At 30.1% G+C, this 24620-nt stretch overlaps 1 protein-coding gene across 1 annotated transcript; it reads left to right on the forward strand.

Annotated features, from left to right (window-relative positions):
- Positions 1–3863: 3863 nt before the first annotated feature.
- Positions 3864–13875, forward strand: LOC123305919 (serine protease nudel). Its single transcript, XM_044887757.1, has 15 exons — positions 3864–5899; positions 5967–6199; positions 6599–6762; positions 6819–7623; positions 7740–8015; positions 8072–8678; positions 8765–8934; positions 9456–9569; positions 9902–10421; positions 11731–11913; positions 11978–12131; positions 12279–12441; positions 12665–12838; positions 12897–13236; positions 13551–13875. Exons 1-15 carry the CDS (start codon positions 3879–3881, stop codon positions 13873–13875), a joined length of 6249 nt encoding a protein of 2082 aa, XP_044743692.1. The 5' UTR covers positions 3864–3878.
- Positions 13876–24620: the final 10745 nt, after the last annotated feature.

Consider the following 24620-nt stretch of genomic DNA (forward strand, 5'->3'; position numbering starts at 1 on the left):
AATCCTATCTTAGGATTAAAACTTAATATTTTATTGTGTTTTAGGTGAAAGCAGGCAGTTACATTATTTTAGAGGGTGTAACATAAAGATTTATTATTATTATAATCGGGTAAATAATTTTATTTTAATTTTAAGGGTAATATTTTATTATTATTTGTTTCAGATTGATGCGGTTCTTTTTTCGGATTTGTAAATATTTTTTAATTTTAAGACTTTTTAATTTTAAGAGGTTTAATGCTACTGAAGAGGATTGCCAAAGCAATCGAAACCGGTCTAGCTAATTAATAATTTTATAATCTAGCTAAATATTTTTATTGTGGGTCCTTAAGGGGATATATTTTAACAAAATGCATAGTACCAAGTTGTTTCGTTTGGGAGTTAGACGGTCATAAAGTTGAAATTTTTAAATTCAAAATAATTTTTTCAATAAAAATATTTACAATAAACCTTATAGTTTTCGAAAAAACATTTTTACCTCCTACTCATCTTCGCAACTATAGTTGTTGATATTTTTAGGAAATTTCTGTGATATTCTGCTTTTGCACTAAGGTGCAAAACAGGAATTTTTGGTCTATTAGGTTAAAAAAACCTAAAATTTGTTGTCTAAAAATTTAATCAATTTAACAATATTTTCTCTTTAAATACATAATTTAGCAACAAATTCTCTAGTAAATCCATGTCCAGGGAAAGAGAGAAGTTGCCCTGACTTTTCCCGTCGGTACACCTTTGAAGGATAAACGGTACGCCCATGAAGGATAAGTATCGACATAATTCAAGTTTACATTTTTTCATTTTTTCGAATTCTTCTAAGTAGAATACTTTGTTTGGCAGTTTTTTCCCCTAGTTTAAGAAAACGGATCTGCCGAGCCATAAACGGTTGAAATACGATAAAACGCAATTTTCCAAACAATTTTTTCTGCGAAACTAAAAATTTAAAATGCCCAGCTAATGCCATTAAGATGTGTAAAGGAATGTATGACATTTTTATTTCTATATGTTTTTACTCTTTTATTATTTAAATTTATAATTTGAATATGAGTAACAACTCCAATACTACACATTTTGGCTCAAATTTTTTAACATTATCGAAACCCGGTATCCAACCCCACGAGACAAGTCTGACTTTAGTTACAAAAATCCGAACTATAAAAGTTATTTATGATTGGTATTAAAGTTACATAAATTTCTTAATTTGTTTATGTATAAAATAAAAATCCCAACTTAATAAACAAAACAATGTATAAAATAAAAATCCAAACTTAATATACAAAACAAAATTACTTAATCGATCAATCTAAATTTCCGGTCGATGTTCCATTTACAAAATAAATTATTAAAAAAAGAATATTCAATAATTCCGTGATTGTTTAATAACATCTACTAAATGCGATTCTTGTGTTCAAATAAATATGTCGTCAACTGAAAATAGTGTTCCAAATATCAACAATAACAATAATTATGTGCCACCAATTTATAATATTCCATTAAATGATGTTCCAAAACGAGTCCCAACTGTGGTTGTTCATTTGGATAATGCACACCGTTCTAATACCGTTGGAAATTCCAGATTAGAAACTGAAACAAGTGATTGTTTATTAGATCAATGTAGATATTTGTGTTTTTGTGTACAATGTTCCATATATGAATATATTTGTCAATATTTACGAAAATTTTGGATCTATTTTGTATTATTGATAATGTTAATTGGAATTGGAACATTATGCTTTTTTAAATTTGGATATATTATACATAAAACACAAGGTATGTAAATGTAAAGCAAAGTTGTGAAACAAGAAAGGGTGGCAAACCTTTAGTAGGTTGACAATTGATACTCTAACCAAACACCGAGTTTGAGTGATTTACAGTAATAATATTTTGGATGTTGAAAGAATGTTTAAGTATATTAATTTGTTCAAATTTTAAGCAAATCAATTGGCTGCCAGTTTTGAGTTTGCTACTAGTCGATTTTTATGATTATTTCCATTTATTTCGTTGTATACTAGTTTGCAATCAAAAATTGAATACATGTGGCTTAGAGCCTAAGCCAATACATATATATGAAAAATCTAAATTTTACACATTATAATGAAGTGAAATTATTTTACTAATTTCAAATACTATCTAAACTAAAAAATCGGCTTGAAAATTTTATTTTTGAGTTTTTTGTACCAAAATGTAGATCAAGACCATCAGATTTAAGATGCAAACCTGTTTGTAACCAGTCGCTTTCCATAATTATTTGTTTAAAAATTTGTATGAAAAAAACTGGTTTTGTAACTACGTACGTTTGCAACGAAAATATTTCAATCCTATGTGTAGGCCCTTATTGGCTTTGAATTGTTAAATAACGAAACCAATGTCTCCATAAATTATTATTCGAAACTTATTATAGAGAATGCAAAAATCTAATAATTTATTGTGGAAAGTTCCTGCGGTTATTTTGAATCAAAATTGCAACAAATATAATATATTACGAACGAATGTTGTTAATATTTTGTTGTTGAAGTATTTTGCAATTAAAAATTCCCACTCTTTCTCCCGGTACATATGGGGTGGTGGATTTGTTCTCGACAATGTTAAACTTTTTAGATTTTGGATTATACTTATAAACTAAAATTTTATTTCATCCGCTCAAATTTCAGTGTCTAGGTACAACCCCAATTTCTTCAAATTTTTTTAAAAGTGGTAATATTTTGAATTAATTGCTTAATTTATAGTTTGAAATAAATGCACTTTTTACCGTTTATTAACTCCATCAAAAATTTTCGATTCATTAGCCGGACTTTTGGTATTCCTATCCAATAATTAAAGTTCTTTTTAATTTGGATATTATACAATTAATATATGTCACCCAACAATGAAACAATTATTAAATATAAAAACGTACAATTCGGAAATTAAGTTTTACCCTACTTGTAATCTTGCCGAAACTTACTCATCGAACGGCATAGAAGTATAAATTGCTTTCAGAAATATTTGTGTTAAACAATTGTTCAGATCGCCCTTTCCGAGCATTGAAGACCTTTTTCACAACCTTGTGTGAGACATTACATATTCGCCACACGCATTAGGTACTTCCTATATATATTCAAACTCGACAATGAATCAATCCTTTTTTTATTTATAAAAATATTAATTGTTACTAAAGGTATATTCTGGAAAATGAGGCAAAAAATAGGAGACTTCAATAAAATGGCTAATAACTAAAGAAATAACTTTTCTGAAAGCATGATTAATATGTGTGTGCATTTCTTCTTTGATCCGTATTTAATTAGTTTTTTTATTATTGTTAAGTTATATAGTTATATTTAATTCACGTTGATGTTTCAAAACATATTAAAAAAAGATTATATTTATTTCTCGAGTTCTAATAAAAAATGCAGAAGTTTTCTTCTTCTTAGTTTTTGTGAAAATTATCCATAGGGGAAGAGATCCAGTATCAATCTCACTTAAATATTTTTGTTTTAGAAGTTACTGAAAATACGTGGACTCGAGTAGCTCCAGATTTCAATGAACATTTTGATATAAATAAGAATGGAAAAGAAACACTTTCTGTAGACATTGAAGAAAATATTCGACATCCATCATTAAATACAATAATTCGTTTCAAACGTGATTCGAAAAATCACTCAAAGAATTGTGAAAACGATAAACACTTACATGTTTTGGAAAAAATTAATGAAAGGTTGGGGCCAATAGAAAAACAGGTATACGAAATTCACCAGCATTTGGGAGTTAATACAAGCTGTGTAAATGACAAATTAGGTTCTAAAATCAACTTTTTGGATAATAATGAATTAATAGAAAACAATTCCACTAATATAAATTCAGTACAGGATTCATTTACTCAACTTGGTATCGAACTTCCTACCAAAAATATGCACTCAAATGAAATTGCTTCAGAATTGTCTATAATTAATAGTTCAACACCAGAAGTATTTACCAAGAAACTTAATAAAGAATCATCATCTGAATCCATGGAGAGTACAGAAAAATCCATAACTACAAGTACGACTCCCGGCAAGGATGTACAATCAAATGAAATCAGTTCAGAGATATCCAATGAGAGCAAAGAAAAATTACCAACTAATGGAAATGTAAACACCGAGTTCACTTCAAAACCACCAACAACTATCAAAAATTATGAAGACAATTCAGTTGGGCCATTAACAACCATAAAAATTGAAATACATACCAAAATATCTACATCGAAAATAGTAAGCAACAGTTCCTGGTTTTTTAACTCAACACAAAAAATGGATATTTCAATGGATTCAACACCAGAACTTTCTACAGAGCATGATGTTGAAAAAGTAACAATGCCAGGAATCGAATCCAGTTCAGAAAAAGACACGCAAAATAATGACAATTTTAGTACAACGCTCGAAATTGATTCTTCGCTTTCTACCGATACAAATACAGAAATCTCAACAACAATGAAAATTCCTACAATGAATGGTATTGAAACCTCGACAATGGTTGATGTAGTTTCTGATTCAAACACAATGCCAGAAATTAATCAATTTATTTCAACAGACAAAAATATTGAAGTGTCAACAACTTTCAGTGAAAGCCTTCAAAATTTCTCCTCGGCTACACCAACTAATAATTTCGTTGATACAACAGAAAATGTTTTTACTTCAACTTTGAATAATGCTGCTATACCAACGACTTTAAATGAAAATATTCAAAATTTTCCTAAGACTACATCACTGAATTTCGTTATCACAACTGAAAATACTGAATTTTCAACTGAAAAAGAGATACAAAATTTCAACAATAAACCAGCTACTGCCACAAGTCAGACAACAATAATTACAAAAACTCCCGAGAAAGGGCATGATGTATTTTCCGAATTATCAACCAAAATAATGGAACCTACTCAATCATCCAAAATTGAACCTGTTAATACAATCAAAAGTAATATTGATGATATCCCAGAAATTTCAACTGAAGAGTCCTTTGATGTTACCACAAATGTACCTGAAATATTGGTAACAACCGATAAAATTGAAATACCTATTCCAAAAACATTATTCATTCACGATTCTTCCACACAAACGACTGCCAGTTTAGAAGAAATAAATTCAAGCTTTTTATCTACTGAAAGAATGGAGCCGAAAGTATTAGATTTTTCGACTGAAAATATTCAAAACACTTCTGAAAATTTGATATTAAAAAAAGATTTGAATGGAAATACCTCCACACTAGAACTTTTGGATATAACTACTCCTTTTCAATTTGAAACACTTTCTAGCGATGCAAAATCTGCAAATCGTGTTCTGAATGTAACTTCCGAAAGATTTGAAAATACATCACCAATTGATCTAACGGTCGACTTACTCAAAAGCACGAGAGAATCTGGAGACAATGAACGGTTCAGGAATAATCCAAGTTCATTTAGAAATAACGATGATAATTTAAGTCCAAGGCAACAATTTGCAACCTCTGAATCTGTGAAAACCAATCAAGAATTAAAATTTAATATGCCCAATGGCGGTGTCACAGCTGGAAACGTAATATGTTTTCCAAACCCACAGCAATTTCCTGGAGGAATAACATTCCCACAACAAGATCCAAATCAATCACGTCTTGACTTTTCTCCAAGGCTTGTAACACCTGGATTTCCAACATCTGGTTATAGCCCATATACTAACTATTATTATCCTATGGGTTATCCAAGTATGTACCCAAACTATGGTTATTATGGAAATTCTGGTAAAGATTCCTCATTTACTAGTCAAAATAACAACAATTATTTAATGCCCCAAATATGTCATATGGTTAACTATCCGCCAATATATCCGAATCAAAACGTTTTCCGAAAATCACAATCACAATCTAGAACATCTCAAAGTAACTTTAGGAATGACTTAGATGACAGTATTATCGGGGATTCGTAAGTTTTTGTAAATACTATGAAATTCTATTTCACTATTTTCCCTAATATTTGTTTTAATTTCTAGGATAAACGAATTCACAAATAATGATGTATTACTAGAATGTAGTAGTGAAAAAGAAATAGCCTGTCGTGACGGGTCCAAATGCATAGCAAAGACCCAATGGTGTGACAGTAACATTGATTGTCCGGATTTATCTGATGAGCTAAGCTGCAGCTGCAAACACCGCGTAGACAAGTCTCGGCTATGTGATGGATTTTTTGACTGCCCAAATGGCGAAGACGAATTAGGATGTTTTGGTATATTTTGATTTATACTGCAGGGTTATTCATGTTATTTGACAAGAAATATTAAGACTATATGGAGGTTTATTGGTTGTACATTTACAGCTAGAATATTTTCATAATATACAGGAAAAACACGAAAAGTGTCAAAGTTGTATTTTTTTAAATGGAATATTCTGTACATTGTATTCTTATCGAATAATGTGAATAACCCTATATATAAAGTCTGGCGGTTCTCAAATATGGCAAAACAGAAACTTTACATATAGATTTAAAAAAAAATGAAAGAAAATTCATATTCATTATATACTCCTACTAGAAGATAATAGTAACATATATGGTTATAGCCAGACTTTATATGTACAGTTATTATAAATAATCTTGTACATTATCAAAAGCCAAATTTTTTTTAAGGATGCCCACAAAATGAATTTAGTTGCGACGATTGGAATAGACATCATGATGAAGTCACGTGTGTTCCGCTTGAAAAACGTTGCGATGGAATTCAACAATGTGTCACAAACGGAAAGGATGAAATGGATTGTTCTTTATTGGCAGAATCTATTTTTCAACATCAAGTGAGTTTTTGACCGTGAAACTTTTAGCAAAGTCTATAATCTTAATTCTTTTTTAGGCACACCTTGTTTCTTTATCTCAAGGCATTTTACATCATAATTACCGTGGAGTTTGGTATCCTGTTTGTAATAGTGATGACAAATGGGCAAATGAAGTATGTTTAAGTGAAGTTGGAGGGCATTTAGCTCCTCCAACTATACAAACAATCCCAATCACTAGTCCATATACTGGAAACTTTATCGAAGGCATTCTACCCTCAGGAGATGCTAGTCTGGTTAAATTATGCCAGGGCTTAACATATGTGGAATGTCCAAAAATTGAATGTGGTACTCGAATTTCTATGGCAACTTTACGAAATGATGACGAAAATGATATTTTACAATTAAGTCAGGAAGAAAATCTATTCCGATTAAAACGCCAAGATGAACGTGTTGTTGGTGGGCATGCAAGTAAACCAGCCGCTTGGCCCTGGGTAATTGCCTTATATCGTGATGGAGTATTTCACTGCGGAGGTGTTATCGTCAATGAAAATTGGATTATGACTGCAGCACATTGTGTCGATAAATTTTGGCAGCATTATTATGAAGTTCAAGCTGGAATGCTTCGTCGATTCTCATTCTCTCCCATGGAGCAGATACGTTCCGTGGAGTATGTAATTGTTCATCAAAGCTATGACCGATCCAGCATGAAAAATGATTTAGCATTGTTACGTTTACATTCACCACTGGCTTTTAATCGCTGGATCAGAAATATTTGTCTGCCAAATATTAAATCAGCTGGAGCTAATTGGAGTTGGGGACCTTCTCCAGGGACTGCGTGCACAGCAGTTGGTTGGGGTGCCACTTTTGAACACGGACCAGACCGTAAGTATTAGTAAACTATATATTTTTTTTAAATATTTTCACTTTTCGATTGGCAACATTAGAAAATTCAATATTAAAATTTTAAAAAAAATTATAAATCATTACAAATTTTTTAGCCGACCATATGCGAGAAGTGGAAGTTCCAATATTGGCAACATGCAAACATCGATTAGATCGAGAAGGTGCTGAGATTTGTGCTGGATTTGAAGAAGGGGGCCGTGATGCATGCCAGGGTGATAGTGGAGGACCATTGCTATGTCTAAATCCAATCACTAAAAATCAATGGTTCGTAGCTGGTGTAGTCAGTCACGGAGAAGGTTGTGCCCGCCCAGATGAACCAGGAGTTTATACACGAGTTGCCATGTTTATTGAATGGATTCACCTAAATATATGTAAGGAATAAGTTTTTCAAGCAAATTTCATAAAATAATTATTTTGTACTTTTTAGTAGAAACTAGTTTCCCGCAACGTAAACCTTTATCGCATTGCCCAGGCATGTCATGCATTCCAACTGGAGAAAATAACAGTGGAAAATGTTTATCGCGTAGAAAAAGGTGTGACGGTGTTGTAGATTGTCTAACCGTTGAGGATGAATTAAACTGTCAAGATAAAAAACAATTGTCCAAAATTTCACGTCAAACATGGGAGTCTTTATTAATGGCAAAATATTCCAAAAAACCGGATGAAAATTTATTAAAATCACCAGAGCCTGCTATCAAGGAAAATAAAATGAAAAGTAATCCCAGTGATATTGTTGAAGATTATGTTGATGACACTTTCATGGTGAGTCAGGCTAACATTATTTCCACAACAAGTCAATTGGACGAAAATCTAAGCGCAACTGTAATAACTTCAACAAATGAACCTGTAAGAGAAACATCAATAGTTTTTGAAGACAGTTTAACGGTACAAATATCAACTTCAAAACCAGAAAACGCATCCGAAATTGTTCCTACCCCAGATTCAGCTAGCCAAATATTATTTGAAAATGAGGAAGATATTACAATTCCAATTCCTGTTAATCTTATTAAAAAATCATACTTCCAATGCAAAAGGTAAGGTTTCTACAACTTAATTATATCTCATCTCGAAATTTGAATAATAAGTTAAAATATGTACAATACACCTGGAATTTGTTTAGAATACTACAAAATGTACCAATTGATAAAAAATGTGATAAACACATTGATTGTGAAGATGCAACCGACGAAAAAGAATGTACCTGTAAAGATTTTCTCCAAAAATCTCATTCCGAAGCTATTTGTGATGGGAATTTCGATTGTGCAGATGGAACGGACGAATCTAATTGCTGTAAGCTCAAATATTTTTCTTAAATTAAGTGGATAATTTGAAATTGAATGATATCATTTTATATAAAATTTGTCGCCAAAGTCCACTTGCCTCGACAATATACGCATTTTAGTTCAGCTGGAAATATAAAACATTTTAGTTTTAGTGCCTTCGAATTATTGAAAATATGACAAAATGAAAATTCTCACAAGGAATACCAAATCAAAATTTTCAGATTATTTTACACTTCCAGTAAAAGCCATAGAGTATCGTTAAATAGATCTTTAAAAATCGAATTTATGAGTTTAATAATTTGTCCTCCATCCTATAATTGATTAATCATGTTTAATTCCATTTTCAAAAATAACTTTTTTTGTGTATTTCTAGCTGAGTTAGCCTAGTTCATATATGTAAGCTAGAACTGTCGTTATTTTTTTATCAGACACCATCCAAAGAACTGCTACTTCTACAACAATGACAGGACATGTTCTCTCATAGCTATTACTATTATTAGAATCTTATAAATTTTGTGCCAATTTCAGATTCTTGTCCAATTAATTACTTTTTCTGTGAAAAAAGCTTACAATGCATCAAAATGACTTTACGATGTGATGGAAAATCTGACTGCCAGTTTAATGAAGATGAAAAAGATTGCGGTAAGTATCTTTAAGGATTTAATTAAGATTGGAGAAAATACTCAGCAACTTATTTTGAGTTTTGTTACACTGGATTTGATTATTATAAGATCCAGCCATAAAAACTTGATCACTTGGAAGCATGTGATTAAGTTTTAATGCCTATAGTTAAAAATAATATGATCTGCAAACTCAATTTTTGCTAAATATTTTCATATAATCTATTCCGCCCCAAATAAAGATAGCATTGCCAAACACTAGCCAGTATCTTAAGAAATTCCATAGTTCCTGGTAATTGAGAACTCAAAAATTTGAATTATTCACAAATTCAAACAACTTTTGGTGTTTTCTAGTTTTACTTACTAACGCCAAAAATATTTACATTCATATTGACGGAAAACCAAAATTGGAAAAATCTGGATACATTACAACATTAATTAATTCGACATGGCAGCCATATTGCAATTATAATTTGGAAAATAAAAATGCAACCGCTTTAGCAATCGATGTTTGCAATAATTTGGGTCATACATCGTTTTATGATCATTTTATCCGTGACATACATTATACTCCGATAGAATTGATTTATTCAAATGGAACTAAAGTTTCTGATTCAAACATCAACATGCCTCTGGATCATACATCGAAAAATTGTAAAGCATTATTTGTACGTTGTCATATTGGAATTTTTACCAAATTATCTGATTTGTATTTGGGATCAAACAATCGTTCGTTAAGAAGCTATGAAGAAAACAATGATTATTTTTGGCCATGGAATGGAATAATTTATGTAGATGGTGTAGCTAAATGTACAGGAACGTTAATTAACGTAAATTGGATATTATCATCACAATTTTGTATTGATGAAATAACGTAAGTCCAACAGCAACCATTTTTTATCGTAACGATTAAATTTGAACAAATGAAAACAGATAATAGCGAACAAAATTATTCAAAAATATATGTATATGTATACATTTTTGCTGTATTACAAACTTTTTTGTCATACAGTGGAATCTCTATAACTCATTAAGTCGTAATCCTCAGAAAGTCGAAAAAAATGCCATTTCTCTCCGCTGAACCCCTAAATATATGTGGCATCTCAAATTACTTAGACTTTCAGGGCCGGATTAACAAGTAGGCAGAATAGGCAGTTGCCTGGGGCCCCCAATTTTAGGGGGCCCCCAAAAAATGAAAAAGCCTTCTAAAATTTTCTTACAAACATAAAATTCTAGAGAGTGAAAGGAAATATAATCAGAACTGAAAATAAATTTTACTCAAATAAATAAAACTCAATTGGCCGCATTCAAAAGGCGACGACCGACGAACTAGACAAAGTTCCTAAAAAGGACATTTCCGACTACTTTGACAAAACTTATAGTCATTTGTATAAGATTCTAATGGAAGATCAATTAGCCGATGTATTTCCTAACACAGAAATAGCTCTTCGGATTTTTTTAATGATCAACATTAATGATCACACATTGTTCTGCCGAACGATGCTTCTCGCAATTAAAAAAAAAAATCGAAGCTGCTGAAAGAGCTACAATGCGACAAGAGCGATTCGATATGTTAGGTATACTTTGCATTGAGTCAGATTAAGTTTGTATTTTTAATCGAAAAAAGAAGGGAACGGACGTGAAAAAGGGCCCCCAAGTTGATGGTTGCCTAGGGCCCCGTTGAGGATTAATCCGGCCCTGTAGACTTTGTATATAACTCGAACAAAATGTTATTTCCCTGCGAGGTATTGATATAGTACATATTTATACTCTGTAACTCGAATCTAAAAAAAGAAGACTCCGTAAATCGTAGTTAGCAAAATATAATGACGGCGTAGTTGATAAAATATAATCGCGCTTTTCTAAGTCGAAATTCTAGCAATTAAATCCTCTGTATCTCGAACTACTGTTAAGTCGAAAATTCATTAACTCGAAATTTTTTGCATCTCCCTCGACGTTCGAGTTATCGAGATTCCACTGTACCTATACATTTTTTCTACTTATGTCTCTCTTTTTGCTAATTTTGTGTGAAATTTTATAATATGATGCATTCTTTTGAAATTAAACTTCAAATAGTACAAGAAAATAAAAAAATTTTAAGATTTTTGACGAGAAATTTTAAACAGAGAGAATCGTAAATTATATATTTTATATTTTAAAAAATAATATAAAATAATTTTCAGATTGGAGAATAATTATATAATTATCGTTTTTGGAACTGGAAAGGGATATTTGGATATTGAAAATCCTTATGAGCAAATTCGTCGAGTGAATTATATCTCCAATTTTGCAAATATTTCCTTAATGCATTTAGAAACACCAACGAATTACTCACGATTTGTAAAGCCTTTACCAATAAATACAAAGTAAGTGCTCAAATACATCTTTTTTAGAATTGTAAGTGCTAAGATTTTTGGATTATTGTTTTAGAGTTAGTGAATCGTTATCCAAGGATATTTGCGTGACTGTTGGTATTGATAAATATTTTAATATGTTAAAACCAATATTTTTAAAACCCATTTCCCAAAATTGTGCGGCAAATCAACGTTGTTTTAAGCAAATTCAAAAGCCTAATGACTGTTCAGTAAGTAATTTTTTTTTTTTGGTTTTTACTATGTTTGGAGATGCTGAGTTCTAGGAAAACGTCGAAAAACTGCAGTGAATAGTAAACATTTCTGATTTAGTAAACCAAACAGTTTTGGTAACCAAAAGTATTTCATTTTGTTTTTAGAATTACACATATCCATGGAGTGGAACGGTTGTTTGTTTTTCACAAATTTCTGGCTGGTATCCATCAGCAATATATCATGAGCCAAATGGTCCTTGCTCGTTTATATTTACAAAAAGTTTAACTAGCATTATTTCATCAATGAATTTGATAGTACAACAATTACGTAAGTATTTGTAAAGTAAAACAAATTTTGAACACATTTAAAATTTCTTTGAATAACAATTTTTTTTTAAACTATTTGAATACCGATAACTCGGTACACGTTTCAAGGTTTAAAGTCCTCCGAAACTACTTCTAATAACTTTTAATTTGTAAAAATTTTGTAGTTGGTTAGAGATGAGGCTAAAGTTATAATCAAATTTTGCATAAAATTCTTTTTATTTTAGGAACAAAATTAACTATTAGCGATTCACCATCATGCACTGGCTTACGTTGCCCCCTAGGCCAATGTGTTGAAACTAATCAAATATGTGATAGTACAACAGACTGCCGTGGTGGATATGATGAAACAATCGAACGATGTGAATCACGCCATCTCTTCTGTGAAAAACAAACTTGTGGTTTGTATCTATTACTAAACATTTTTGAAACGTATGTAATACTATACAATTTTTATAGATTGTACCCCAGATGAATACAAATGTAAAAATGGACAATGTGTACATAAGTCTAAATTTTGCGATGGCATTTCTGATTGTTTGGATCGTAGCGATGAAACCGAAACTTGTGCTTGCAGCGATTACTTAAATCAAACATTACCACACTTAATTTGTGATGGAATACGGAATTGTTTAGATAAATCTGATGAAAAAAATTGTATGTGTACACCAAAATCATTTAAATGTGATGATTCAAAATGTATTCTCCAAGAATTTGTTTGTGATGGTGAACGTGATTGTACCAATGGTGAAGACGAAAAATATTGCCTCGCCTTGAAGCATAACAAAGAACATGATCCGTTAGTATGAAAATTTAATTATTATTATTTGGTTTGAGGCTTTGCTAAAAACATCAAAATATCCTGCTCTCTTCTAAAAGCAGATTTTCTTTACATTTATCTGATATGTGAAGCTTAATTCAAAATTTCAACTGTTAAAAGAGTAAGAAAGGATTTCAAATCTCCTTCCCTAGCAATTTTCGATCGAAAATCAAAATTATAAAAAATATTAAACCGTTCTTATACCCCTCAAATTTTGTTTTAACGCATTAAATATCTTTTATATTAACAATTTTTGCCCCGCAATACTCAAATCCATTTAATTTTTCGAATAGATTAGCCAGCGGTGAAGTTTATATTCGATCATCAGGTTTATGGCATGTCAAATGTTTCCCAAAATCAAATATTACACAAATTGAAATCGAAAATATTTGTAACAAAGTAGGTTTTGTGAACGGACGTCGTATTCCATTGGAAATTTCTGCAACGTCATCAGATGGCGAACGTGTTATACAAGAACCTGCATTTGATAAATTTCAAGCGATACGCTTAAACAAAATCAAAATTTTATATGCCCGTTTGGGTTCGAATACCCGACCTTTTGCGAATTTAAAATATGTTAAAAAACAATGTAATATTGTTAATGTAATTTGTGAATAAAGAAAATTTATAGAAAAATGTTTGGAGTTGTCAATCCCATACAAAATAAAACATATTTACCTTCCTTAGTCTAATAGATTTAGAAAAATTCGCTAATTTTTTGTACATCGACATCACCAATAAAATAGCTCTATACTAAAAAATTTGAATGTCCAGTAATTTTAAATTATAATTTGGTTAATAATTTTTTTCAGTACTCTTAGCATTTTTTATCCGTTTCCTGCTTTATTTTTTGAACGTAGTATTAACAAACATCAATATTTCATTTTTCATTAAACAAATGTAAAAAACTCTCACGAATTTGCTAATTTTTAAGTGGGGTTGGCACATGCCTAGTGAGGCAAGAACTGAAGGGCAGGAAATTTTGGCGGAAACTTTGAAGTTTTTTTTATTCGTAGAAATAGAATTTCTGGCCTATTTCGTTGGCACGCGTACCAACATTATGAATGGAAAATGCCTGAATCGGGAAAAGAATGGCTTTATATAAGTCTCGATATTGGCTTAATATCGAATATACAATAAGTTTCTATGTCGAAAATCATCTTATTTTCTCCTACAGTGTATCTCGTTTCTCAGTTTTGTAAGCTTAGATGTAAATCGAAGTGTACATTATAGAATGAAGAAAACCATTCAACATTCGAAATGGAACTAGATTTCTAGTATTAAATTTCGAGTTACAAAATATTACGTAATAATGGGCTTAACTCCACTCCCCCTTCAGATAAGGGCATGTAGAGATTTTTTAACCACCCTCCCCGCGAGACCCTTATATAGTTGATAAATGGCCCGTAATACAATAAAATATTTGCTCTCAAAAAGGTGAATTTTATTGATTGACAAATTTTTCGTATCAAACTTATTCCACCATTGTAGACGTTTTGGCAACTGCCTAGGGGCGGCAAATTTCTAAATCCAGTTTTGCTTGAGCTATCACATAACGCTTGCTCTTACTTAGAATATTTAAGTATCGTATGGCTTATAATAAGTAAAAATTCTCGTGATACTAACGATATATTATAATGCATTCCATTTTTTAAATAAATCCACAAACCTCCAAGCCAATTCAATTTCATCAAAATCGGTCTAGTAGTTTTAATACGATGCTCGAACAAACACATATACAGACAGACATACAACAGTTAATTATAATATTAATTAAAAAAAGAAGGAAAACATAAACATAAAGAAGATGATACTACAATATATGAAAAAATAAGCCAATTTTAAATAACTTCTTTTCTCAATAAAAAATTTGAGTTCTTTCGGTGCTTGAAGCAGTGCTATAATGGAAGGTATAAAGTGATATACGGCGTATGCCCTGTGTAAGCCTCTGATTCTTACGGTCTAAATACCGGATATCTAATTTTACTATAACAGTACTGAATTGGGGGTACAAAATTTTGCTCAGAATGACAAAGGTCTAGGCCTATTAAATTTTCAAAAACCTTCATATTTTAAATCAACATGTATTTTGAAATATCTCATAACTAAAAAGTTTATCATAAATTTTAACAAAAAAACTTGTTTCGTGTAAAGATGTTCGTATTTTGGAGTAGAGAGGTATTGTTTTATTACGAAAACTGATGTCAAGCTGTTTTTTCAAGTCTCAAATACTCATATTTATGAAACATCCAAAATTATATACCTATTAGGAGTTAATTATGAAAGTAATTTTCTATCTCCGTGGTATAAACAAACAAAAAAACCACAGAACATATAATTTATTTTATATAATTCAAAGCTCTAATTCGTAAGTCAATAAGTAGAAATTCCCTTTCTATGTAATTTAATTATATGTTCAAAGATAATGCTAACCTCTTCTCCATTTAATATTTAAACCAGTATAGGGGTCAGCTCAATATTTTGGAGTCGCAAATAGTTTCAGAGTAAAGTCCTGGAATTTTTATTTTACTTTTTCATAATTTAGGTTCGTAGTCGGAAACGTAAGACAAGAAAATTTGAAGGGGGTTCAACTATTTTCCTTGTCTCGATTACAATAACTTTTACTTACCTATCTTTATTTGCCAAAACGTGAACAGAAGTTAAAATTGTACTTAAATCAAATTTGTGTTATTTTCTACGAATATTATATTAAATTCGAGGCATGCTGTATATACAAACATACGTAATGCGTACGTAGTAAAATTATTATAAAAGGTAGGCCGTCGACCTAAAGAAACCGTTTGGTCCGCGTTTGGTTCGTGACTGAATTAATAGAGGGACATATATGAATAAATATTTAAAAAAATATGTAATTGACTGTATATGTCGCTAAAAATTTTTTCCCCCAAATTAATTGTTTAAATTACAAATCGTATAATTAACTTACCTTTTAATTAAGTAAACTTATTAACTTACGTTATCAATTTCTTACCTGAAACTATACTATAAATTTCACTTCTTTTTAAATCAAATATTTGATCACAATCATACGATAATCGTCAATTTTATTGATGAACAAATTTTAGTTTGAATTTTTTTTTATAACGCTTATATCTCAAAAAACGGTGAACTGAGGGGAAGAGTCAAGAGACTAAAATTGTGTAAAATCATCTAAAATATGATATACAACAAGTTTAAAATGAAGGATTTGATCGAAATAACACAATAATCGTCAATATCAAATTTTCATCAAAATTCTACACACTCATACGAACATTTTGAGTCGGGTCCCCTAAAAAGTCATATTGCTCCATAGAATTGCAACCTTTTAACCTTCTTCCGGTTAAAAGTCAACAAGAATTCATCCTTATATGAAAGTAGTACCTAAGAGCCAATTTATACTTTTTTTGCAGAAAATCACTGTTGTCCTTCACGCTTTTGAAAAAATCTCAGATTATTCTTATTTTACCTAAAATCAACATTTTATTTCATCTCCCGTGAGGCTATTTAAAACTGTCCAACCAATTAATACGCTTATCCCACTAATAGTATTTCTTCTTCTGAAGTAGTCGGTTCTATTTTTTCTAAAATAAATGTTCTTGATAGAATGTGTATATTTGTAAAAATATTTAACAAAATAATTAAATATTGAAGTGACCCTGAAAGATTTATATCTCATAAATAAGGAATATAAAATATTAACTATTATAATAAGTACTTTCAATTGTATTTTAATTAGAAAGCATTTCATTTTATTTGAAAATAAAACACACAAAAAAGTAAAAGATCTTTATAATTTTTGAATAATAAATTTCTTCTATTCGATTTTTTTTTTAAAGTTATAATCAGAATCTTTGTTTGGAATGACATTCTTTTTTTGACTGAAAAAAATTGATTTCGTAACAGCAGCGAATAACATCGATCAAGGCAGGAGGAATGCAATTTTGTTTATAAATAGGATTCAGTACATTTTATTCAATTCAAATAATTAGATTATGCTCCAAGAAATCATTGCCAAAATCATCGGTCTTTAGGCCATTTAAAAATTGCATACATTATATGACCATCTCTAACAGTTTTCGAAAAGTTTTGCTCTATCTCCGACAGTACTCTTAAAGAAGGAGCAAATTATTCAAAAACCATTTGAGTTATAGAAAATTTTACAGCACAAAAATATTTTTTTTTTAAATATCAACATCCTTTGTTTGAAACATTTTGTTGTGAACCCAGCAGATTCTGCACAAATCCGAAATAGTGCGCGAAATTTGTAACGGTTGTAGTTGCGAAAATATCACTTCGGGTCAATGTTTATATGAACTTTTTTTTAATGTTTTGTGTCAAGAATAAACCCCTATAGCAAGGGACATTTATTACAAATCACCCTGTATTTGTATTTTGTCCATTTTATAAATCACACAGTGACAAACAATATGTTTGCTTGTCCCTTTCAATTTTTGAGACAACTGTAATTTAATTATTATAATTAAAACAAGTTTAATTTATACAAGATTAAGCCCAGATTAATTAAGTGATAATGAGCGCTTCCACAATAATTTCCACTTTTCGTATTTCTGGAAAATATATATGTACCTTAAGTCGTTTTGTATTTATGTTCTATGATACTGAATCCTTAAATACATAATTAACTGAAAATAAGTTTAAACAAGAAATGAAATCAAGCGTGAATAATTATTTTTTAATATTACAAAAAAATTATTACAAAATCTTAGTTGGTAGGTAATAATATTTTTTGTTTTTATTTATAAGTAGAAATTTTTATTTTTGATAAATTTTATTTTATTTTTAAAGAATTTTTCTATAAAACATCACATATATTTAACTATAAAGTTTTTTCTAAAATTAATTCTATAAATTTTTAACGAAAAATATTCTTAAAATTATTATTGAAAATTAATGGATATTATAGAGTTATTTCAGATAGAAACTAACTGAAATTTTGTTAAATTTTCATCTAATCGTGTTTTCTGCAATAAGTTTTATATTTATAAGCACAATGTTTAGAATTCAGTAGATATCAGTAAAATAAAGATACTAGTCATTTAGTATTGGTTGGGCCTTTAAGCTCATATCCACCAGGACCTGCTTTAATTAAAGTACGTTCAAGATCTTAATATTGGAAAAGATAACGAAATTATTCACTGACATTTCTTCGAGTAAATGATTATTATCAATTCTAAACATAGAATTCATTTTTGATCACTTATCCGATGATAAAAGAGTTTATTTAAAAATTATTATTTAAAATTCATCATTTTAAGGTATTAAGGTAAGGTAGATTGAAATTGAATGTTAGTTTTTTCAAGCTGAAAGAAGTTCAATCAGTTCCCAGTTACACCTACCAGTTTGAGTTTGTTATTTGCTATTTAGGATTCCAATCCTCTGTCACTCCAATTCCAATATTTTATTATAAATAATCCCTATTACCTTAACATATATAAAATAACATAAATGGACTAGTATTGTCCCAAATATTGGGCAAAGGCCTCCTCTAATGACAACCATTCTTGCCTGTTGCACGCTCTTCTCCTCCAGTGACCACCTGCTAACTTTACCAGTTCATCTCTCCACGAAGGGGCGACCTCTTGTTCTTTTAGAACTATACGATTATCTCTGGGTCTCACCACGTGTTCTGCACATTTGATTAGAATGTCAGAGCATTTTTTTTGCATTTTTTATGCTGCGTTCTATGCTTCTTTGGCATGGTCTTAATTTCATGTAGTCGATTTGACTCAGAGCCAATGTTTGGGTTCCGTATGTTAGGATGGGAAGAATACATACGTTGAATACTTTTGCTTTTAGAGCTACGTGTACTTAACTTTTGAAAATATATTTGAGCGTCCAGTACCGCTTCCATCCAATTAAGTATTTTTTGCTGCACTGCGACATTGCCCCTATTCTCAAACGATATTATTTGCCCCAGATATTTGAAAGTATTAACGCGTTCAATTTCCACTCTCTCTTGAGTAAAATAGAAGATTTAGTCGTGTTCTCGTTTGATATAACACAATAATTCCTTGGTTTTCAAACTATTAAATGAATACGTTGTTTTCAGGCCCACTTTGTCACAATGAATTTGCAGCTGGTTAAGAATTTTTTGTAATTGATCTGCATTGTGAGAAAACAAGGCTACAAGGCTAAATCCAATATTCGTTAAGTTATTTCCTTCTATCTTAATTCGAAAATCATTAAAGTTTAACATACATATTCTACTAAAATATTGCACTTTAAAGTTTTGAGTTAAGACAGTTTAAAATCTTAATCATACCATTCAGGTAATTAAAGGTTAAAAGTAATTTCTTAACCATGGAAGTAATCAGATAATTGTTTTTCTACTCTTTTTTTTTTTTTGTCATAAAATAATATTTTTTATAATCAAAGTCATTTGATTTCACCTTTTTGACAATAAAAATATCTATTGTAAAAACAGAAAATTGTTAAATTTATTTTTTATTATATTTATTTATTTAAAATTTTATTTTACCACAAATAAAAACAAAAACTTTTTCTTTATTTAATTATTTTCACAGTATTTTTTTATTATTTTGTTTAGCTTATAAATCCATAAAAGTTTAAACACTATTATTTAAAATTCAACTCATGAAAAATTTTTGTACAAAATTAACGGATTAAATTTAAAAATTATAGAATAATGTACATGAAAGTTATATATAATTATAACTTAATACATAATTTACATTATACTGATTTAATTTTTTTTGTCCAAGAACGAATCCAATAACATTGCGATAAATGAGTCTATGAATAAAGTTTTCTTAATTAATTGGCATAAGTTGTTTATTAGAAAAAAAAATCGTTTTTTATTCTTGAATTATTATTTTATTTTTACTTTGGCCGACGTTGTTTCATGAAGAAATCATATTGATATTTTCCTTCTAGAATACGTTGTTATAGTTTCCGATTTTGGATCATAGTATTTACGGTCAGCTAGAAAGAATTTCTGAAAATGAATTTATACGGTTTTCCAAAAAAAAAAAATGTTTTAAAATGTTTCTTTACTTTGTAAGCGTTATGAAATTAATTAAAAACAATTGAAAAAAAATACACTCGCACCAAGAATCGAATCCGGTGTGAAATGTTTATGAAATTAAGTTGACTATAATATGACTCTGAAGGCCAACTTCAAAATCAAGGTTATATCAAATTTCTCCATTTAAACCAAAATACCTTTTGAATACTCTAATATGTATATTATACACTCATCAAAAGTATTGAAGGGAAATTTTAAAATCACCTAATTTTACCAAAGTTTTAATAGGGCCAATTTGACAGTTCATTCATATATTTGAACAATATTGTTGTAAATTGCTATAGTTTCTTAATATCCATATATTTATTTAACGCTTGCTAAAACCCTGTATAAGCATAGACGAACACTCTCGAACAGATTACTTAAAAAAAAAATCAATATCAGTTCATCCATTTAGGAGCTACGATACCACAAAATCAGAACTGATCGATTCGTTTATGGCATCGTAGCTCCTAAGCGGGTGAACCGATTTTGAATTTTTTTGTTAATTTGATGGAGAGTGTTCTTAGCTTTGTTATAAAAAAATCAGCTCATCCATTATTTTTGCTAAAAAATGTTTAAGACAAAAAATGTTAGTTTTTTGATGAGGACCAACTCTCTAATTATAAGTGCTATTCTAACTCGTACCTTTTTGGCTCTAAATTGATTATTAAGTAACTAAATAACTAGATCCAATCTGATATCAGAAAATTTTAAAAAAATTTACTTTTTCAAGAAACTTTGACTACGTACCCATTAGGCCTTGTTTCAAAATTTTAAGTATGAAATATCTATTTATCTTGGACTAATAATATAAAAATGATTCACACATACTCGAATATGAATATGAATAAAAATATGTTACAAGTTATAAGTTAGTAAGTAATATCAGACTACATATTTAGAGATATTAATTTATTATTTATTCAGAAATAACGGGGCTTGGCTTCAGTTAGCTTGTATATACTTATTTAAAAATTCAGCCCCGCTATATTTATTTATTCATCAAACACATCAGCATGCTACATTCAATAAAAAAAAAATTCATAGTAATAATGAATTTTTTATAAATACGTTTATTATATGAAGGAGAAATAATGTAATTATAAAACAATTAATATCATTCTATAGTTTTATTGCATTGCGGAGATATTTATGAAGAAAAACGTAGGTACGTATTTTTTAAAATATGCGTAGGTATCTATCCTGAATAATCAGTCTCGAAAATCAAAACTGAATTAACAATATAATCAAAAAAAATTACCAATTAGTTGTAAAAAATAATACCTAAATATATTTTATGCACTCAAACTAAATCAAGATATTAAGTCTTTTTATAAACTCAATAGATTTGCCACACTTTCAATTGAGGATTAAATTCTGGAAGAACTCTACAATTGTTTTCCTATCCGACTTTTTATATTTGTTCATTGTATTGCTAAGGCGTACTAGGGATGGCAACATCGTTCATAAAAAACATCGATGTGTTGAAAGTGAAACATCGATGTTAGAAAAATTGATATTTATGAACGATATATCGATAGATACCGAAGTTGCTACGATAGGCAAATAGATCATAATTAAATTATGAAGCCTGCGAAATAACCCCTTCATTTCATCCCACATTTCCAAAGCATTTCCCTTTATAGAGTAACAGTAGACGATATGAAATTCCGTTTCTGTTGGATCTTTCGTTTTTATACCATGCATATATGTAACATGCAAGGTATACTAAGTTTAGTCCCAAGTTTGTAACGCTTAAAAATATTGATGCTATGAACAAAATTTTGGTATAGGTGTTCATAAAATTACCTAATTAGTCCATTTCCGGTTGTACGTCCGTCCGTCACTCCGTCTGTGGACACGATAACTCAAAAACGAAAAAAGATATCAAGCTGAAATTTGTACAGCGTACTCAGAACGTAAAAAGTAAGATCGAGTTCGTAAATGAGCAACATAGATCAATCGGGTCTTGGGTCCGTAGGACCCATCTTGTAAACCGTTAGACAAAACAAAAGTTTAAACGTAAAAAAATATTCCTTAAAAAAAATAACCAACTTTTGTTTGAAACATTTTTTCGTAAACATCACTGTTTACCCGTGAGGGCGCAAATTAGGCGTAAATTGTATAGTATGTATTATATGGGAATATCAGTTATGTATGTGTGACATGTATGAATGTGTAATGTGATAAAGTAATCAACACTGTCTATGCATGGTATTTCAACAATTAACTCAGTTAATTGTTTGTTTTCACTTGATTTTCTTCATATTATTGTGCGTCAATATTGTGTAGTATTGTATAATGGTAGCTCCATATGTCACTTTCATTATTTCTATTATCGCCTTTTTCCGATTCGTCAGAAGACTCATATTCGCTCGTTTCATTACTCTGTAAGTAATTGTTTATGTAATTTATGGCTTTCCCTTTCGCAATAGGATCTTTAAAAAGCAAAAGCTTGAATTTAGTGTACCTCAGTGTAGCGCTCAGCGAATTTACTAGCCGATACAGCAGTCATTATACAGACTGGCGCATAATAACCAAGTGTGTTTTTTTGAGTAGTACTGACATCAGAAAAAGAGGGGTGTGCAATTTAATGTATTTCCGTACCTCAAAGAATAACTTGTTCAATTATCAAATTTTTTTTAAGTTGAGGAATGTATTGCAACAAACCGCAAACCCTTTCCCCTTCTAGTGTTTTCCGATCAAAAAACAATTTGTTATTATACCCAATCCTGTATTACGATTGCATTCTAAGTAAGTACAATTGGAATTATGAATTCGCGACTCCAAAATACCGAGCTGGCCACTTTACTGATTTAAATATGAAATGAACACGAAGAAGTAAACATAATCTTTGAATATATAATTAAATGACATAAAGAGGGAATTTGTATCTACTGATTGACGATTTAAAGTTGTGAATGTTATAGAATATATTATATATTCTATGATTTTTTGTTTGTTTATACCCTGTTTAATCGCCATTACAGTGCCACCTACAGTTTCTTGTAGTCGCGAATAGTAAGTAGTCTTGACTTTATTTCCTATTTCTGATGTTCAGGATGTGTACTATAACTGCAAACTATGTAAACGCCTAACCGAATGTACGTACCGCGCTATTGTTTTCCTAAAATTTCTGAAATTTGAGTCGACAATGCGTCTGGATGTTATATACAATATTTTTTTTATTTTAATATCAACAGAGATAAAATAAATAATTTATTACGACGATATAAATTGGTTTTAAAATGTAATTAGAAAAATACCGGGTGGTCGAGTAAATAGCTTATTATCTCTACATATGCATTTATGTATTAAATTCAATTAAAATTAATAATATATAGGTAAAATTTAATTTAAATAATTCAAGGTTGACTGAGTTTTAATCGATTTCAAAATAAAAAATCTCCGAAAACAGAAGAAGTCATTTTTATTTTTATCAATAATACACCATGCGATAAATTTACTTTTGCGTAGATATTCTTCATTATCACATCGCGTAAGTGCTTCCCACCATTATGCTTAGACAGAAGTACTCGGTTTTTTGAAATTTCTGTTATCTCACGCTTTGCATTCCAGCCGCTACCGCTAACGCTTATAGTATGTTAGTATTAAGTTGATCCAAGTTCTTCGGTCAATTGGTATACATCATAAGTTCTCAAACATATTTCGACCATCACCCACGATTTATACGCTTCCTTTTATGATTAGGTTCGGAAATTTGGTGTACGGAGGCAGATTGAGAGTCCCTTCATAGGCAGTATTTTGACTGACTGAAAGATTGGCATAAGACTGACCTTGCACGGGGCCTGTTTCAGTTGCGGTTATTACTATGTGGCAAATTCGTCAATACACAAGAGGCTACATAACGAAAACTCCTTGGCCAATAATAAAAGAATGTTTGAAGATAAGGTGCCCATCAAAATAATCTCACTATGGGTATGAAAATTGAGATTATAATGAAAACATTTCAACTTTCAATGCTCACCTATGAAATAATAGATAGCCAACCAAATGAAAGAACTACATGAGCAAGAGCTGCAGAATTTAATAAAAATAGGCCTCAAAGAGATTAATAATAATATGTTACATAAAAAATGTATTTGTTCTTTATGTAATTTATAAAAAAAAACTCTAATACCAAGTCAATTGTCAATTTTTATGGTAATAAATTTGCAAATTTGGTTTCTTTTTCCGTTTGATTTCTGATTATGGTTGACCTGAATAGTATAATGAAAAATCTCGAATTTTGCGGATGCACTCTGTTGAAAACGTTTGGGTTATCCTCCATTAGTGTAATCATTATTGTCTA

This window comes from Chrysoperla carnea, chromosome 1, assembly GCF_905475395.1.
Source record: "Chrysoperla carnea chromosome 1, inChrCarn1.1, whole genome shotgun sequence".
Taxonomy (NCBI): domain Eukaryota; kingdom Metazoa; phylum Arthropoda; class Insecta; order Neuroptera; family Chrysopidae; genus Chrysoperla; species Chrysoperla carnea.